This window comes from Alligator mississippiensis, chromosome 15 (assembly GCF_030867095.1).
Source record: "Alligator mississippiensis isolate rAllMis1 chromosome 15, rAllMis1, whole genome shotgun sequence".
NCBI classification, from domain to species: Eukaryota; Metazoa; Chordata; order Crocodylia; family Alligatoridae; genus Alligator; species Alligator mississippiensis.
Genome location: NC_081838.1, coordinates 25,501,758 through 25,521,046, shown reverse-complemented (window position 1 = coordinate 25,521,046; position 19,289 = coordinate 25,501,758). Strand labels below are relative to the sequence as shown.

The 19,289-nt window shown below is 53.3% G+C and overlaps 1 protein-coding gene across 3 annotated transcripts; it reads right to left on the bottom strand.

Annotated features, from left to right (window-relative positions):
- Positions 1-914: 914 nt before the first annotated feature.
- On the bottom strand, positions 915-19,288 carry LOC132243260 (zinc finger protein 135-like). 3 transcript variants are annotated; one of them, XM_059718866.1, is made up of 8 exons: positions 18,325-19,185; positions 17,992-18,202; positions 17,509-17,598; positions 16,919-17,070; positions 16,136-16,262; positions 14,279-14,392; positions 12,088-12,708; positions 915-2,406 (listed from the first exon to the last, which is right to left on the bottom strand). In XM_059718866.1, exons 1-8 carry the CDS (start codon positions 19,105-19,107, stop codon positions 2,399-2,401), a joined length of 2,106 nt encoding a protein of 701 aa, XP_059574849.1. In that variant the 5' UTR covers positions 19,108-19,185; the 3' UTR covers positions 915-2,398. The 3 variants fall into 3 exon arrangements, with proteins under 3 accessions (XP_059574849.1, XP_019340860.1, XP_014459102.2); XM_019485315.2 differs by lacking the exon at positions 915-2,406 and adding an exon at positions 19,220-19,288 and having other exon boundaries at positions 9,604-12,708; positions 18,325-18,993; XM_014603616.3 differs by lacking the exon at positions 915-2,406 and having other exon boundaries at positions 9,604-12,708; positions 18,325-19,187.
- Position 19,289: the final 1 nt, after the last annotated feature.

Here is a 19,289-nt window from a genome sequence, read left to right as displayed (position 1 = left end):
AATCTGTAAAAACTCACCATTTCAACTTCGCTGTTTCAATTTAGGGGCATAAAATAAAATCCAGGAGATTAAATTCCTGTTACATGTACAAGTGCCCCCAGTTTTCAATCCTGAATTAAACAACGGATTGAAAAGAAGAGAAGGAAAAATCATTTTCTTACTGTCAAAGAATAATGATTAGGAAAAAGGGAAAGACAATTATTTTCCCTCTTTCAAATAATTATTCAGTCACAAACAATTAAGTGGCGGGAAAGAGAAAGCTGCAGCAGCAAAACGGACAGCCTCCATCCCAGTAGAAATAAAGGAAGCCCCAGAAAGAGGGGCAGCGCCTGCTCTCCATGGTTTGCTGCCTTCGTGCTCAGCAGTCAGGGGAGTAGTGCCTAGACAGGCTTAGTCTTGGGGCATGGGCTCAGCTGAATCCTAAGGGAGGGCCTCCAAGGAAACTTCAGGGAAGAGTGCATTGGGAAATGCTGCCCACGGGCCTCAGAGAGATGGGCATCCACCCTACATGTCCCTGGCCATGACCTACCCCTGGCTGACCTTCGCCTCCTGTGCCCTGGAGGTCAGCAGTGGAGGCCCCTCCCTGAACACCTCTGGGCATGAGGAGAGGGCAATGCCCCTGTGCAAGGGGCAGCTTCTGCACTGACTTTCAGTTGAAAGGCTCCTTATTCGTACCACGAGCCTTCAAGCCTCGCCAAGTCCTCTGGCTCCCTCCTTGTGTAGGCTGCTGTCAAGGTCCTGAGCTGTCCTTTGCACTGCAGCCCCTTGGGAGTCAGCTGATCCCACAGGAGATGGGGCTGTTGGTCTGCAGCAGCATCCTGTGCGGGTGCCCTGCCCGCTGCCCCCAGCACAACCCACTCCCAGGCTTTGAACAGTTGCAGCTGCTTGCCCACTTTTTCCTTGTCACCAAAATATTCTAATTCTTTACAGATGTTTTTAATGAATGTTTCCCCCAGTGTGGGCTGGGGCTGGGGTGACAGGATTGGTTGTTCAGGTCACGGCTTTCCATCGCTGACACTCAGTTCTGCTGGGTTTCTAGAAATAAGTGCCAGTGGCACAGTACATGGGTGGCAGGTGTCTACCACGAAGCTGAACCTACCTGTTTTGTTCTGATTTTTTTTCAAATCCGGCTCCAATCCTCTGAAGAGAGGAATTAAGACTTCCAGGACAGGCAGGCCCACAGGGAGACAGGAACAAGGCAGGGTATAGAGAGACTTGGGGACTGCCTGCATCTGGACACGTGGGTGGATCTTGCTCCTTCCCACCCTCTGCAGACCCACAGATTTAACCACCATAAATCTCTCTGCCCTCACTGTCCCCCCTGCCCTTGCCAACTGCAGCTTGGAGCCACAGAAGCCCTCCTGGGTGGGCTCCGGGTCCAGGCTGGGCTACAAGGAAGGCCCAACAGCTGTGAGCTCCTCGGGCAGGGCCAAGCCCAGGATAGGGCTTCAGGGGCGCTGGAGCACCTGCACCCTGTCTCGGGTCTGCTGGCAGCCTTGGGCAGCACTGGCACAGCCCAGAGTGGCCCCACAGGTGCGGGGCTGGGGGCCAGCAGTGCTCAGAGTGGGACAACACTCTCATTCCTGGCCTTTGTGCTGGGGCAGGGGAGGGTGTGCATGTGTGCATGTCTGCCCAACTGCATGTGTGCATGTCCAACCATCTGTTTGTGTCCATACGGGGGCCTCAGCTGCTGGTCCTGCCCTGCGAGCAGACCAAGCGGGAGACAGGGAGGGCCTCTCCTCCCACAGGAGCACCAGCATCAGCAGCACTGAGCCCTGGGGGCTCCCCACAGTGCGAGGGGAAAAGCAGGAAGGAGCAAGGCTGCACAGGACGGGTCTCATGGGCTCTCCCTGGAGCCCGCTGTGTTCCTCATGGCGAAGTGCCACCACAGGCTTTTCGGTCATCCCGGCACAGGGGAAAGATTTCCACTCCTCCGCTTCATATGCATGGAGCCTCAGGGTGCAAGCAGGACCCCAGCAGGAGCCAGCAGAAGAGACGTTCAATTTGTCTTCTATGTTGTGTCTTGCAAAAAACCCCAAAAGAGTGGCAGTGGGACGTTGCATATGAGAGAAAATGGTACTTCAATGAGCAGGTGAGAATTGTTCTTCACCCTTCTCCCCGGCTGGGGGCTTTGCCCGTACCTGGATCCTGGCCAAAACCAGTTGTTAACTCCATTCATATATTATCAGGCCCTGCAGGAGGGTGGCGATTGGCTGGTGCGACTGCCCATGTGATTAAACCCTTCGTTCACTCAGCTGTGTCCACTCTCAGCACTCAAGATTTCCCATGGAGCTGGGTGATGCCCTGTTTCCAATCCAAGTGCCTTGTCTTGTCCCCTGCAGCCATGGAGAACAGTCCTGCAGCCAGATCTCCCACCTCCATATAGCAACTCCATCCTTCAGGGATCTGCAGCATGGGGGAATCAAGACAGCCTTAGGGCTGGCAGAGAGCACGTCAGGTGCCAGCCTGGCATGGGTTAGTGCCAGGCTTTGCTGCGTAATGTGAGAATACTTTTGCTATCAGGATAAAAGCCACAAGGCTTATGGAACTCTGTCTTCCTTGGCGGGGGGTTCCCAAGGGCTGCTATACTAGGTAGATGCCTCTAAAGTGACCCACTAAGGCTTACAAAGGTGAGCCCCCACTGTTCCACGTCTGTGTCATGCATTAAAAACCAGTCATCCTGAGGAACTGCCTCTCCTAGGAGCCAGGACTCCTGGGTCCTCTCCCCAGCTCTGAGAAGTCCAGTGGGCTAGAGCAGGCTGGACTGAGCGCCCCGACTCCTGGATCCTTTCCTTGGAAGTGGGCGGAGAGCGAGATCCAGGCGGCCACACTGGAAGGGTTAGAGAAGCTCTACCCCTGCCTCCAGGAAAGGAGTGGAGGGTGGGGTGGGGGTGGGGGTGGGGGTGGGTTAGACCAGGAGGTCGAGATTGGAAGGGGGACTGTGGGCTAGCAGCAGCTGTCAGGACTTCTGGGGTTCATTCCCCACATCTCTGCTCCACCACCATTACCATTCTGCTCGTCACCAGGGTGATGAGGGGGGCTTGTTAAGATTTGCAAAGTGCCACTGGAGAAAGCTGCTGTCCTGATGCAGCCAGGGGCTGTTACTGGTTTAGCCGGTGCAACCACCTGTTGGGTTTACCTGCCCTCAGTAACTGGGGCCTTCTGCACTCCTCTAGCTCACACCTGGCCCCAGGTGGCCTCTGGATGGTACCTTTTCTGCCACAACACCTGTAACTGGTGCACCAAATGCCCGGATGGAAAATACGTAGGAGAGACCAGACAACAACTGCGCACCAGAACGAACGCACACCGGAAATCTATCAAAGACGGAAATACCCAATTACTGGCGGGGGCACATTTCTCACAGGAGGGCCACTCTCTCTCCAATCTCTCAGTCCTGATCCTCAAGGGAAATTTACACAACACATCCCAGAGACGAGCCTATGAACCGCACTTCATCAACCTGGATACTAGAGATCATGGACTAAACACAGACATTGGATTTTTGACACATTACAATCTGCCTGGCAGCTGACTCCCCCGCCCAGCCCAGCCCCTGGCTTCTTTACTTTTCACCCCATCCAGGAAGAGCACGCACCAATTGCTGCAGCTTCCTTAGCCTGACGAAGGGTTTTTGAACTCGAAAGCTTGCTTAATAACTATTCTCCAACTATTTGGGTTGGTCTAATAAAAGATATCAAATTCACCCAAGGAACCTTGTCTGCCCATGTCCTTAGACCAACACGGCTACAACCTACGCCCCTACTAATAATCTTGGCATTACTGCTACTGTTATCATTATCATTAATCATTAAAGCAATTGAACTATTATTGCTATGCATATTATTATGAATAATATCAACCCCAATCATAACAACAGTAGTAGCAATAGCAATTATCATAACTAATACTACTAATTATTAAGATGCATGTCCCACCCTATCCAGAAAGGCTCAGCCCAGGTCAGTGTCAACATACCCAATGCCTCCGAAGAAGATGACACCAAGCTGGAAGGAGTAGTAGGTATTAGGCCTGTGCAAGTCGGCAGCAATCTGATCCGGCTTTGGATCCAGCCGCTTCGGATGGCCATGATCCGATCCAGAGCTCCGGACTGGGTTTCCGCCTCGATCCAGCCAAAGCTTCGGAGCCGCCTCGGAGATCGGGCCATAGGGTATAATGGGGAATCAATGAAATATCTATAACTTTGTTGTTTTTTGTCCAGTTTGGATGAAACTTACAGGGATGGTAGCCTCTGCTGAGAGCATGAAACCTACCAAGTTTCAAGAAGATCAGTGCAGGGGTTTGGAGGAAATTGTACCCCAAATTCTTGAAAGCCAAACTCATGTCACGGCTGTGTGTCACACCACAGGGGGGTGAAAACTGCTGGGGTGGTAGCTCTTACTGAGGCCACAAAGCCTGCCAAGTTTCAAGGAGATCAGTGCAGGGGTTGGGGGGAACTGCCCCCCAAGCTGTGGACAAGCAAAACTCATGCCATGGGTGACACTGCGTGTGCTAAGGCGCAGCGGGGTGACAGCACAGGGATGGTAGCCACTCCTACTGCCAGGACGCCTGCCAGCTGTGGAGGAGATTGGTGCAGGGGGGTTGGGGGCCCTGCACCCCTAGCTGCTGACAGACAAAACTCTGCCGAGACTGCGTCTGTCTTAGGGCAGTTGATTGTCTGTATTGAGTCTTTCCTCGCCTTAGCCTGGTTTTAAGTCGTTATGTAGTAGCTAGGTCCTGTGTATTGAGCTGGTCCCTGGGTCCCTGGTCCCTGAGTGAATCATGATTGATTGATGGGTAAGTGGGAACACAGCAGCTGAGCAGCCAGGCCTGCAGCGGTGTCTCCCCTCCCGCCCCAGGACAGACACAGGCAGGCCCACAGCACCCATGGCACCAGTTGTGCTTGTCTGCAGCTTGAGGGGCACTTCCCCCCAAGCCCCTGCACTGATCTTCTTGAACCTTGGCAGGCTTTGTGCCTCAGTAAGAGCTACCAGCCCTGCAGCTTTCACCCTGCTACGTTGTAACGCCTAGATGTGACACGAGTTTTGCTTTCAAGAATTTGGGGTGCTGTTCCCCCCAAACCCTTGCACCCATCTTCTTGAAACTTGGCAGGCTTCATCCTCTCTGCAGAGTCTACCATCCCTGAAAATTTCATCCAAATCGGACAAAAAACAAAGTTATAGATATTTTATTGTTTCCCCATTATACCCTATGGTCAGATCTCCGAGGCAGCTCTGAAGCGCTTCGGGAAGCTGAACGAGGCAGCGCTTCGACCCGGACGTGCTGCTTCGGACCCCAAAGTGTCCAAAGCATCTCTGGATCCGAAGCTTGGTCTGAAGCCTCGCACAGCCCTAACAGATATACTGGAGGGTAAGGTCAGGATAAAAAGAGACCTAGACAATTGGAGGATGGGACCAAAAGGAATCTCATGAGGTTCAATAAGGACAAGTGCAAAGTCCTGCACTTAGGACAGAACAATCCCATGCACCGGTGCATGCTGGGGGCTGACTGGGGGCTGACTGGTTAACCAGGAGCTCTGCAGATCACCGTGGACAATAAGCTGAATATAAACCAAGAGTGTGCCTTGCTGCCAAGAAGGCTAACGGCATCCTGGGCTGCATTGGTAGAAAGAGACTTACCAATGGGGCTGGACCTGACGATCTTCCAAGGTCTCTTCCAGCCTTAAAATCCATGAAGGTTGCCAGCAGGGGCCCAAAACTAGGCACAATAAACCCTTGTTGCAGGTAGGTCTTGTGGCAGAAATGCCACCGTCTGTCTCTCTCTCCAGAAACCTGTCCCAGTCAGCTTGGGACACTGGGGTCGAATTCCTAAGGGACGGGGGATTTTCTTCCCTGCCTACGTGACAAAAGCCTGGTGCCACAGGGGTGGTCCCTCTGGTCACCTGAGTGGGGGGAGAGAAAAGCCCCTGCACATCTGCCAAGGTTACCAGTGATGCTTTTTAAATTGGTTGGCTAGTTGCCAACACTGCTGGCTTCTAGTGCACTGGGCTGCTGAGGTCAGAAAGGCGATATAAGGGCCTGGTCCAAGGAGAAGGAGGAGAGAAGCCATTTTTCCAGCATGCCACAAGCATCAGGACACAGGGAGAGAGTCTGATCCAACTGAAATGCTTTCTGGAAATCTCCGAGGCAGATCTCTACTATCTTCTGGATGATGCTTGTGTTTCTAGAGAGCTAGTCAGCTCACAGCGATGTATTTGCATATCAAACGGCTACCTCAGCCAGACTGTTTAGCTCAATGGTAATCCCTTGACAGTGCTCTACCTCTTACCCTATTCTAACCCTACCCTCTGTAACCAATAAAGTTCTCCTTTGTGACTGGTGTAGGAGACTTATTGAGGGGTGGGTTTAATTATGCCTAGGAGGCCCCTTAGGTCTACGGACTAAGGGAGTCTATCCTTTTTGGCCCCCGACTTGGGGAGGAGCCCCAAGTGCTTGGATTGGGTCGAGTACCCATAGGACTATTAGGCCTGTGTTTCCCCAAGGACACAGACCCTAGAAGGTCCCCTCTCGGGGTGGTGGCAGCACATTACCCCCGGACTGTGCGGAGGGGCTCGAAAGGGGGTCTGCCAGGGCTTAGGCGCCCCGGGGAGTCATGTGGAGTCCGGCAGGTGGACGGGCCTAATGAGGTGAGAGGCTCAACGCAGGAGCTCGCCCTACTGGCCCGCCACAGGTCTTGCATGACCAATCTCATTTCTTTATGACCAGGTGACTGATCACCTGGACAAGGGGGAAGAGATTGATGTCATATATCTTGACTTTAAAAAAGCCTTTGATCTGGTGTCCCATGATCACCTCTTGGCAAACTGCGGCCTCAGCTTCACCACGATCCTCTGGCTGGGGAATTGGCTCCGTGGTAGAACCCAGAAGGTGGTGGTTGATGAAGTCAATCATTGTGGTGCCCTGTGACCAGTGGGGTCCCTCAAGGCTCTGTCCTAGGGCCTCTACTATTTAAAATCTTCATCAATGATGTAGACATTGGTGTCAGAAGCAGACTGGCCAAGTTTGCCGACAACACCAAACTCTGGGGTAAAGCGTCCACACCTGAGGACAGGAGGATGATCCAGGCAGACCTTGACAGGCTCAGGAAATGGGCAGACGAGAACCTGATGGTGTTTAACACTGAAAAATGCAAGGTTCTCCACCTTGGGAGGAAAAACCTGCAGCATCCTTATAGGCTCAGCAGTGTTACACTGGCTAGCACTACAGACAAAAGGAACTTGGGGGTCATGATTGACCACAAAATGAACATGAGCCTTCAATGTGATGCTGTGGCTAGTAAAGCAAGCAAAACACTGGCTTTGCATCCATAGATGCTTCTCAAGCAAATCCCAGGACGTCCTTCTCCCATTGTACTCAGCTTTGGTGAGGCTGCAGCTGGAGTACTGCATCCAGTTTTGGGCTCCGCAATTCAAAAAGGATGTGGAGAAACTTGAAAGAGTGCAGAGGAGAGCCAAACACATGATCATAGGGCAGGAAACAGACCTTATGATGAGAGGCTGAGAGCCATGGGACTCTTCAGCCTGGAAAAGCGCAGGCTCAAGGGTGATCTGGTGGCCACCTATAAGTTTATCAGGGGTGCTCATCAGGATCTGGGGGAACATCTGTTCACCAGAACGCTCCTAGGGATGACAAGATCGAACAGTCACAAACTCCTCCATGACCGATTCAGGCTGGACATAAGGAAGAATTTCTTTACTGTCTGAGCCCCTAAGGTTTGAAATAGACTGCCGCTGGAGGTGGTTCAAGCACCTACTTTGAACGCCTTCAAGACACATTTGGATGTTTATCTTGCTGGGATCCTATGATCCCTGCTGACTTCCTGCCCCTGGGCAGGGGGCTGGACTCGAAGATCTTCCGGGGTCCCTTCCAACCCTAATATCTATGAATCTATGAACTGGGCATATTTAGTCTGCAGAAGCGAAGGTGGAGAGGGGACTTAATAGCAGCCTTCAACTAGCTGAAGGGTGGTTTCAGAAAGGACGGCGCTAAACTGTTCTCAATGGTTGCAGATGACAGAACAAAGAGCAACGCTCTCAAGTTGCAACAAGGGAAGTTTAGGCTAGCTATTAAGAAAACTTTTTCACTAGTATGGAAGCAAAGTTCTGGAAAAGGTTACCCAGAGAGGTTATGGAATCATCATCCTTGGAGATTTTTAACACCCAGCTAGACAAAGCCTTGCCTGCCTGGAATGAGGGATGTTACAAGTGCAAAGTCCTAAGTGCAAGACATTGTACTTGTCCTTATTGAACCTCATATTTGTTTTGGTCCCATCCTCCAATTTGTCTAGGTTTCTCTGAATCCTGACCTTACCCTCCGGTATATCTACTACTCCTTTCAGCTTGGTGTCAGCTTCATCGGAGGCATTGGGTATGTTGGCACTGACCTGGGCTGAGCCTTTCTGGTTTCCCTCGATTTATGCTGTACATGCATTCCCAGAGAATGGTGCATGAATCGAATTTGCATAAAGTGAACCCACTGTACAATGTAACAAATAGGGATATGGTCCCATGGCAGTGAGGGAGGGAGGGAGTAAGGCTGGGACTAGGGAAAGGGCGGGGGAGGGGTGCCGCCTCCGGGGCTGCACAGGGCAGCAAAGCAGAGGGAAGAGAGTGGCACTCACCCCAGCCCCGACTGCAGCGGCCCCGGGAGCGGCTGGTGTTAGTTGCCTGCAGCCACTGGGCTGCACCATGCCCTGGTGCAGGCAGCTGGTGTTGGCTGCTCCCGAGGCTGCTGCAGCCGGGGCTGGGTGAGTGGGGCCACAGCCCTTTTCCCTCCCCGCACAGACTTATCTGCTTGGGCAGGGGAGCATCAATGCTAATCGCATAAGAGCAAATTTACCTCGCATATAACAAATTATGGGTCTAAATATGCTCATTGCATAAAAGCGAATTCTCAAATAGAGAACCTGAATAAATCGGGGAAAACTTGTAGTTGGGGATGGTCCTGCTTTGAAGAGAGGGTTGGACTAGATGACCTCATGAGGTCTCTTCCAACCCTAATTTTCTATGATTCTATCATTCTAAGGCTTAAAAACAGGAAATGCCCTGAGACATGTAGCAGAAGGCGGTGGCAGACAGCAAAGCCCAGAAGCCTGGGAAAACCCTTAGCAGAACACAGGCATCCAGATAACCCCCAACTAGTGGCTATCCAAGCTCATGCCAAGGCCACACGGCCTCACCTTCAGGCATCTTTTTTAGGCAAGCCATTGCTCGCTGCACAGGATCCAGCCCTGGGAACCCAGCTGCAGGGTGATGCTAAGGCTGACAGACAACCTGGAGGAGAAAAGAAAAGGCAAAGAGCTTCCCTGAACCAGAAAGAGAAAGGGGATGTGCGAGTCTAGCGTGTACTTGCATCCACTTGTTTCTAACCTGCCATGGGTCCTGTCACTCTTTCTAGAGGCAGTTTGAGCTCTCGGTGGGTCCAGGTCAGAGCAGCAGGGGCAGTGTCGTGTCCTCAAACAAAGCAGATTTCTGCCTGTCCAGCTGACCCAGTATCTGTCTCTCTGCTCCCTCCCAAGGCTCACTTAATTGGAGGTCAGGGGAGCCGTCAGAGCTGCAGCAGGAATCACAGGGTGTTATACCCATGATGTCTCTGGTGGCTTTTATTTTATTGGGAGAAGTGTAAGAGAAATGAAACAAGTTTTTTTTCTGTATGAGACACGGCCTACTGGGATACAACCGATCAGATAACATTATCCAGAGATTACATGCTGCATTTCACCCACTGGAGATCATATTTCCCCCACCCTTCCACACGAGGCAGGACCTGACACAGGCTGCACTTCCTCCACCCGTTCTCCTATTTTCCCCAGAAAAAGGACTCTATTCCCTCCTGACCAGAGGTTCCTTCAAAAAGGCAGAGTCCTTGCTGCACACCTGTTCATGGGCGTGTGACCAACTCCTTCACCCAAGGGTTTCCAACAGCTCTGGGACTGTGGCAAATCCTCAAAGGGAAGGGGCTGGGAAGCCTCAGATAAATCTGCCCTGGAAAGAGTTCTTGGCCCCAGTTTCCATCTCACAGCTCTGGAGAGGGCATAGAGCCCAACCACAGGCATATCATGTTCAGTACTTAGGTTTTCTGGGCAGAAACTGCATAACAGGGAGTGCAGTGAAGGGCAGAAGCACACAGCAGCAGGAGGCATACAGTGATGCTGAGCTCTGGAGAGGCTGAGAAGCAAAACATATCAAGGTCTAGGGTTGGCAGTAGCAGAACCTTGCAGGCCTCGATGGATATAAGCGGGCCCGGGAGAGAGGTGATGTGGTGGGGAGGAAAGGTGGGATCTGGGTGGAGGGCAGGGAATGCTTCCCCAGCCACAAACATCCTCCTTCCTGCATCTCAACAGACTCACATACCAGGACCCTGGGACCAGGAGGGATGATAATGCTAGAAGGCGGACAAGGACAGTCCCAGGTGCATTTGGAGCCAGCTGTCCGGAGGAGAGAACCCTACTGGAAAGGCACTTCTTCCCCAGGAGCACTGGCTCCTTTTGGATAATGATGGAAAAGGCACAGACTCCAAGTCTGATACAAAGATCATCTCCTCACACGTTCCCCCAGCTTCTGGTCTGGCTTCTGCCCCAGGCGATTCCTCTTAGTCCCTCCCTCCAAACATTGGGGCCTAGCCTCTGGGTCCTTCAGTGCCCTACAAAGGCAAAGGCTACATCAACTCTAGCTGAACTCCAACAGCAAGAGGTTGTTTGCCTGAATGCAGCCACTGGCAGGTCCTGGGCAGCTAGGAATCCCCAAATCCTCCCTGCATTGCTTTAGGTGAAGCTCTTCCTATACTCAGGGCACTCATGTGGCTTCTTCAGCATAGTGGCGTTGGTGCTTGCCCAGGCTGGAGCAGCGGGTAAAGTTCTTTGCAGACTCAAAGCACTGATGTGGCTTCTCTCCTGCGTGGCTGTGTTGGTGCTTAACTAGGTGGGAAGATTGGGTGAAGCTCTTCCCACACTCAGAGCACTGATATGGCTTCTCCCCTGTGTGGATGCGCTGGTGTTTGGCCAGGCTGGAAAAGTCAGCGAATCTCTTCCCACACTCAAGGCATGAATGTGGCTTCTCCCCTGTGTGGATGCGCTGGTGCGTGACTAGGTGGGAAGACTGAGTGAATCTCTTCCCGCACTCAGAGCATTGATGTGGCTTCTCCCCAGTGTGGATGCGCCAGTGCTGGGCCAGGTTACAGTATTGAGTGAATCTCTTTCCACACACAGAGCACTGATGTGGTCTCTCCCCTGTGTGGATACGCTGGTGCCGGGCCAGCAAGGAAGGGTGGGTAAAGCTCTTCCCACACTCAGAACACTGATGTGGTTTCCCCCCTGTGTGGATGCACTGGTGCTTAGCTAGGCTAGAGGACTGGGTGAATGTCTTCCTACACTCAGAGCACTGATGCAGCTTGCCCCCTGTGTGGATGCGTTGGTGTGTGACTAGGTGGGAAGACTGAGTGAATCTCCTCCCACACACTGAGCACTGATGTGGTCTCTCCCCTGTGTGGATACGCTGGTGCCGGGCCAGCAAGGAGGGGTGGTTAAAGCCCTTCCCACACTCAGAACACTGATGTGGTTTTCCCCCTGTGTGGATGCACTGGTGCTTAGCTAGGCTAGAGGACTGGGTGAATGTCTTCCCACACTCAGAGCACTGATGCAGCTTGCCCCCTGTGTGGATGCACTGGTGTATGACTAGGTGGGAAGACTGAGTGAATCTCTTCCCACACACTGAGCACTGATGTGGTCTCTCCCCTGTGTGAGTGAGCTGGTGCCGGGCCAGCAAGGAAGGGTGGGTAAAGCTTTTCCCACACTCAGAGCACTGATGTGGCTTCTTTTTTGTGTGCATACACCTGTGCCTGGCCAGGCTGGAGGAATGCCTGAAGCTCTTCCCACACTTTGTGCAGTGGTGTGGCTGCTCCCCACTCTGCACACACTGGTCCTGGGACAAGCCTTGCCGGCAGACCAAGTTCTTCCTGCATTTGGTGCAACAGCGCATCTTCCTACCCAGGCAGATATTCTGGTGCTCAGTCAGGGAAAAGAAATGGGTGATGGTCTTACCACATGGGATACAGCAGTACTGACACTTACCCCTCTGCACATGTCGGTGCTTGCCCAGACCCAAGGGGCACACAAAGTTTGTCTCACATTTGGTGAAACGGTGAGGGATCGCTCCAGAATGGATCTTGCAGTGAGCAGCTAGGGTTGTAAGGCAGGTGAAGTTCTTTCCGCACTTGGTGCAAATGTGGGACTTTTCCCCAGCATGCTTTATCTCATGCAGAGCCAAGAGTGAGGGGCAGCTAAAGCTTTTCCTGAACTCAGAGAAGGGCTGGGTTCTCCCCCTGGGCTTGGCGCCAAGCTCCTGCTTCCCTTGTATCAACTGGATACAGGGTTGGCTTGGATACAAGGTCTCTCTCCACTGCAGTTCTGCCTCATGGTTCTTCAGCTCCACAAATTCTTCCATGCACCTAGGACTGATTCTAGCTTTTGTCCCTTTTCCACTCTCATGCTCAAGTGCAGATGACACTTGGTTCACTGCTACATTCTTCTCCTCCTTTTGGGACCTACCCTGACTCTCGTGCCATTGGTACTCCTTGGGTGTCATGGAGTCCACCTTGTCCAAACTCCCTGCAGGAGCCTGGGGCGGCTCCAGGTTTGCAGGTTCTTCTTCAGGAACCTGCTCCTCAGCTCCACTCAGCAGCCAAGTGCTTCCTGCATGGGGTAGAGAAACTCCAGGTCAGTACCTAACCTGCTGGTACAGGGCAAACGCTGTTATTCCATCTGCTGGGATGGGCCTCCAAGCAGGACTGGACCTTGCCACTTGGGCTTTCTTAAGAAAATAAGGTCTCCCTGCCAAACCTCAAGGGCTGGAGGTGAGGGAGGGGCAGGGTCCCTGTGACAAGGTACTGTTCCCTACTTGGTGGAGTTCAGAGCCAGAGACTCTCGGGGTTTCTGTCCCACCTCTCAGCCCCATCACCTCAAACCCTGCTGGTAAAAACCCACATGGGATATGTGGACCTAAAGGGCTTCTTGCTCTAACAGGCTGAGGAGGAGATCAGAAATATCTATTTAAAGGAAGAATGAGAATTTAAGAGCTGCTCTACTCCACAGCAACAGTGGGTCCAGGGTGCAGCGATGCTGTGCCCTCCCCCTGGCTCGGCTGACATGCTCCAGCAGCCAAAGTGCATTGGCACAACTGCTCTCCTGTGCTTGCCCTTGATCTCTGGCAGTCCTGAGAGCAGCATATGGTACAAGGGCAAAGAGCCCAGTGGTGGCTCTCTGGGGCTTATCTGCAGTCAGAGGTGTGGGGAGCATGGCCTTCTATTGGTCCAGCCTCTTCTGTGGGACATGCAAGTCCTGCTTCTGCTTGGTAGAAAAAGCCAATGTGTTTCACCCCTCCTTCCTCCAAGAACTCTTCTGGGAGGAGAGGATGGAGAGCTGCGGGTCTGTCTTCTCAAAGGAGCAGGGCTCTGCTTTCTACCTGCTTCCAGAGAAAGGCCTGGGGCAGGGAATGAGCCCATGAGTTTTTCCTCTATGGATGAGGCACAAGTGGCCTCCACGTCACCAGAATCTTCATGGGGACAAAGGTCTTGGCATGAGCCGGCACATGGACTCTGTGTTGAGTCTCAGGCTCTGTGACACTCAGAGCCACAGGGACAAGACAGAAAGATGCAAGCCATGGAGGATTCACTTCCTCCCGCAACATGAAGGTTTGTGAACCCCAGCCACCCTGGGGCAGCCTGAGACCATGCATGAACACTTCCTGGGCTCCAGGTTGACCTGACCAGGAGAAATCAGGCAGATCCCCAGGCTCTCTCTCATCTAACAATAATAGCTACATTGAATTTCTGCCAAACATGCTGATTTCCATGGGGGGGATGGGACTATAAATCCCATCATGCACTGAGAGAGGGTGTTAACCTCTGAGAGAGTGGCATGGCTACCTTGGCCTGGGGAATCAACTCTTACACTACTAAGTGGTGATAGAAATTTAAGATCACAGTATCCCAGAGGAATCATATCTGTGCCTAAACATCAAGCTCGACTGTCCCCTAACAGCTGTAGTTAGATGGAAAAGAAGGGAACAGTTGCTTTTCTCCACAGCTTTCAGTTCCAGGGCATGGGAACAACACCTGCCTGGACACACTACAGCATAAGCTATTCGAAGTCAGCACCCTGGAAGGCCAGTGCAGGACATGCCTGCAGATTCCATCCCCCAGTCACTCTGGGCATGGTGCATTTCTAAAAGGGGAGTTGTGGGGAGGGGACAGCCAAAACTCACCTGGTGGTAGGTCCTCAGACCTTCTGAGTTCCCCACCATCATCATCACAAACCCAGAGTTCCACCTCTCCTCGCTGGATGCGGCAGATTAAGTCAGGTGTGGGACCTCGATATCCTGTTTGGGGCAGTGGTTAAAGAGTGTTCGTGATTGGGTACTGGATGCAAAATAACCAAAGGAGATTTGGGGAATGGATCCAACCAACTCAAGGATTCTACTGTGGCTTTGAAGGACAAGCAGGAGTGGACATTTAGGATGAAAGAGAAGGTGCTGCAGGGAGAAGCCGTCAATAGATGATGGTCCTTGTCACCCAGGTTGTGGGGGGAATGGTCAGAGGAAACAAAGGGCCAACCGCTCTGAGATAGAAAAAGGGGCATGAGACTGACAGAGTCTCCAAGGGCAGGGATGGAGATGCAGTGATCTGTGATGTGCTAGAAAACAGGAAGATCAACCTTTTACTATTTACTAGGTACCAAACTCAAGAGATTTGATATGGTGAAGGCTGGATAACATCTGTCTTATCAGTGCAACTCCAGGCAAAGGAGTGGAAATGAATTTCTTCTCAGTGAAGGTTTAAAGTGAGGACTTGTGGCAGTGAACAGAATCAAGGACAGATGGCTCACCATGAGACTTTTTCTGGCACAGAGGATAATTCACCAAAAGGGCACAGGAAGGGATTATTTTATAAAAACTGTAGTGGCAGCAAAAGTACTCATCCCATCCAAAGAGAGCATCATCTCAGAAGGGGAGATGAGCACACAGGCTGGGAAATACTGCAGGGTTTAAAACAAAGGTCCTGGGAGTCCTGGATATGGACAAAAGTTGGCAGGAGAAACCCTTTACAGCATGTAAAAAGCCTATAATGTAGAACTGGTCAACATGTTTTTTGCTGAGCTAGAAGAGTTGGAACTCTTCCTTAAGGAAGTTCTTTGGTCTAACCGGAGGGAAAAGAAAGCTTCTACAAGGTCAGCTTGCTTTTCTGGTGGTAAGTACCTCAGTCCTACAAAAGCCAAAACAAGCCCCTGTACATCAGAGATCCTATGGAAATGAAAACTGGTCTTCACTAGGGCCTGCACTAAGCCCACTTCTTTTCAATGCAGTGACAGGCATCTGAAACACAGAGGGATTTAAGGAGGAGGACAAGAAAACTTTTGAGACTGGCAGGGTGAGCTTGGGAGCACAGATCTCCAAGTAAGCACAGCAAAGCCAGAGTCTGTGGCCTGTGCAAAAGAAGATGCTAGGAAGGAACATGGGCAGAAGCTTCCAGCAACCTGTTGATGGAAGTACCCGGGTGCCACCACCTGTACATGTGTCACTAGAAAAGGAGTTGAGGAAATGCTAATTCCATGTGTTGAAACAGGAGAGGCTGATAAGACTCCCATTAACTTTTGCTGGGTCATAACCAAAGAAGGAAAAAGGGGAGTTAGACAGAACTGCACTGAGCATGCTCGTAGTGTTAAATGCATTTAGACAAGATACACTAGCCAAGAAAGGGAGGAAAATCAGCAGCATTCCTGAGGAATAGCTGTCAGTGAATTTTCACGTACAATGAATTGGACGTGACATGATCACGCTGAGAAGGGAAAGAGAGATCGTCTTGCCAACAAAACACTGAATATGGAAGCACGAGGGGTTACAAGAATGCAGAAGACTCTAGTGAAGGTGGTAAGATCAAATGGAGAAAGAAGTATCAGTATGAAATGCAAGAGGCCTGATCACTGACAGAGGAGCCATGTGGAGGACGTGGATTTAAACCACCAGCCAAGAGTTTGAGCAAGGATGAGACTGCCTAGACACAGAGAGAAGATAGTAAACGTTGGAGCTCAAATGGCTCCAGGGACAAGGAGGAAACAGACTTACCCAGGGAAACAAGGGCTTGGTAGTTCCTCAGCATCTGGTTCCGGTAAAGCCCCTTGTCTTCATCTTCTAACAGCTCCCACTCCACCTGCGTCAAATACACGGCCACGTCCTCAAAGGCCTCCGGGAGCTGCAGTCACAAGTGTTACCCCATCAGTATCTCCTATTCAGTTGCCTTTTGCCCTCACAGCCCTCTCTGGAATTCCTCTGCAGGCTTGGCCATGCCAGGCAGTGGTGCAAAATCCTCCATTTTTCAGATGCGTGATGCAGGTGCAGCTGTGGATGTAGGAGCCCACGTGACTGTCCTGGCCCAGATTATCACAATCTACGCACTTGGTTCTTTAAAGCAGCCAAGACAGCATGATTAAAGACAAGGGCCCTGGCTCCAGGACATCCTGTGCTGGCACCCATGCTATCGGCACTGTGGAGAGAGCTCTGGCTAATGTTGGCTGGATGTGGCTGTAGCCCAAGGGCGGGCAATTATTTCGGGAGGAGGGCCACTTACTGAGTTCTGGCAAGCCATCAAGGGCCACATGACAGCCAGCCAGGGGTAGATAAATATTAATTTTCTAAATTTTTTAGGGGCCCCATGGTCTGGATAGAATGGCCTAGAGGGCTGTATTCAGCCCTCAGGTCACATTTTGCCCACCCCTGCTGTAGCCTGTCATCAAAGGCTTTTTGATCCTCATCTCACAGCACCCCAAATTCTTTAGAGCATTCCTGCATGTTTCCAGGATCGGCCCCAGCTGCTCTCCCACCCCCAGCTGAAGCTGATGCCCTGCTCACCTGCATGCTCTCCCTCTGCTTTGCAGGCCTGCCTTGCCCCAGTTCAGGAGTCAGGGACACCCTCCCCCCCAGTCTCCTTGGGGAAGTTCTCTGCAGGTCCAGGTTTGTAGGCACTTCCTCAGGAAGCTGCTGCTCATCTCTGCTCAGAGGACCTGCACAGTGGACAAGAGAATACACACATTAGTCCTGGTGCTGATGGCATGGGGAAAGCCCTACTGTACTGACCTATGACTATAGCAGCCAGAGTGTATGGGAAAAGGAAAGGAGCACTCAACATCCCACAGCTCTTGCTAATAGAAGCTGGAAGTGAACCCAAATGGCTCTGTGCCCACCCACAGGGATGTCTCTCCCTGGGAAAGGAGCTCCAGGCAGGCTGGGACTGTGTCAGCACCCACATTGTAAGGGAAGGGGGAGAAACAACACAAGGACCGTCCTCTCCAGCAGGTGCAACCTGCTTCCATGGCATTGGGAGGGGAAGAAAAACCAATCTGGTGCAGCACTGCCCCCAGCCACATGTTGTGGTAGAGAGACTTCTCTACTGGGGTGTGGTGCTTCCTGTTGCTGGAAAGGGTAGAGCCACCACTCCTTACCTGCTCCGGGGAAAGGGCCTTGTCTGGGACCCAAGCCCAAAGAGCTTCCAACTGCTGACAGCTCCCAGGTCTCCCCTCTCTCAGGTGAATCTGCAGCAAGACAGAGACTGGGAGTTAACTACGTGTAACCTAGCCAGACGTCACTGAGGAAAACCACTACCCTAACCCCCCTGTTCCAGCTCCTACCTGGGCACAGAACCTAAGGGAAGCCGAAAACAGAGAGAAGCCACTGACTGGTGGAATGTGAATTAGATCATTGCTTGCTCCCCTGCCAGTATGACAAAGCCCAACTGAGATACAGCCTATCTTCACTGGATGCTGCACAAGCAGTGAGACAGACCAGGGGCCTCCAGTCTGGGGCTGCCCACCAGCAGGGATCACAGGTGTCGCGGGCAGGGGCAGATGTTCAAGCCCTTTTTCATGCATCCAGGACAGCCACTCTAGCACCCAGACCCACGCTCCAGCCTGCATCCAGCCCCTCACCTGACTTTGGGTTGGGCCAGGGTTCCTTTCTGGGGACATAAGGGAGCTGGTCCTGAGGCCCTAAGCTCTCCCTTTGTCCTGCCTCCTCCAGAGGCCTGTCCACATGGTGGGCCTGTGGCTGCTCCAGCCAGGAATCACCAGGCTGCTGCGGTGCCCCAGGGGGCTGCACCTTATCTGATCTCACCTCCTCAACCTCCACACTCACTGTGACCTGGGGATGAGAGAAATGTCACCAGGGAGCTGGGCCTGGGAGAGCTGGGCTGGGAGGGGTCATCTCCCAAGCACACGGAGACGGGGAGTGCAGCATTGATGATCTGGGTGAAACGCTCTCACCTGGAGCGTCTCGTCCTCCTCCTGCCCCAGCTGAACCCCCTCGGCCAGGGCCACGGCCTGGGCGCAGGTCTCCACGCCGCGCCCCCACTCCCAGCTCCGCGTCTCCCGGGGCAGGATGGCCAGGAACTGCTCCAGCACCACCAGCTCCAGCATCTGCTCCTTGCTGCGGCGCTGGGGCTCCAGCCAGCGCTGGGCCAGCTCCCGCAGCCGGCCGCACACCTCCCGCGGCCCCGCGCCTTCCCGGTAGCGGAGGCCCCGGAAGCGCTGGCGCCAGGCGTGCGGGGCGGGGAGGTCGTGCCCCGGTGCCAGCGGGGGGGTCGCCAAGTCCGACTCCGCCTCGGACGGGGGCTGCACGGCCTGCTTCACCTCCTGCTCCTGGATCCCCCGGCACTGCACCGGCTCCTCCTGCAGCTGCTGCTTGGCTTGCTGCAGTGCCGAGCACCTCAGGGACGCCCCTGTGATCCCAGCCTGGGGGACACGAGGGATTTTTCCTGCCTGGAGACCTCTCAGGTCCTGCTCCTCCAGCATCCCCTCGGGCTGCCCCGGGGCTGTGCAGGGAAGGTGCACGGCTGCCACCGGCTCCGGCACAGCCGCCATTCCCTGCCCCAGGACGGCCCACCCCAGCTGGGGGCCTGGGCTCCTGCTCTGCGTCGGCTCGGCGCGGGGCACCTGCGGGACAGGAGACAGCACAGCTCGTACCAGCCGATGGGGACACGGGACCGTCACCCTGCCACTGCCCAGCCCTGATGTCCCCACTCCCCCCAAGGGCAGCCCCCAGGTCATCCTGCTGCCCGACACGTGGGCAGGGGCGCCGCTGCAGCCCCCAGCCCAGCCCTGGCCCGTCCCAGCAGCGCCCCGGGCCGCTCCCGCCCGCCCCACCAACGCGATTTCCCACCACAGCTGCCCGCGGCGCCTGCGCACTGGCTCCTCTGCCGCCCCACCGCGTCTAGCTCCCCCGCTGGCGA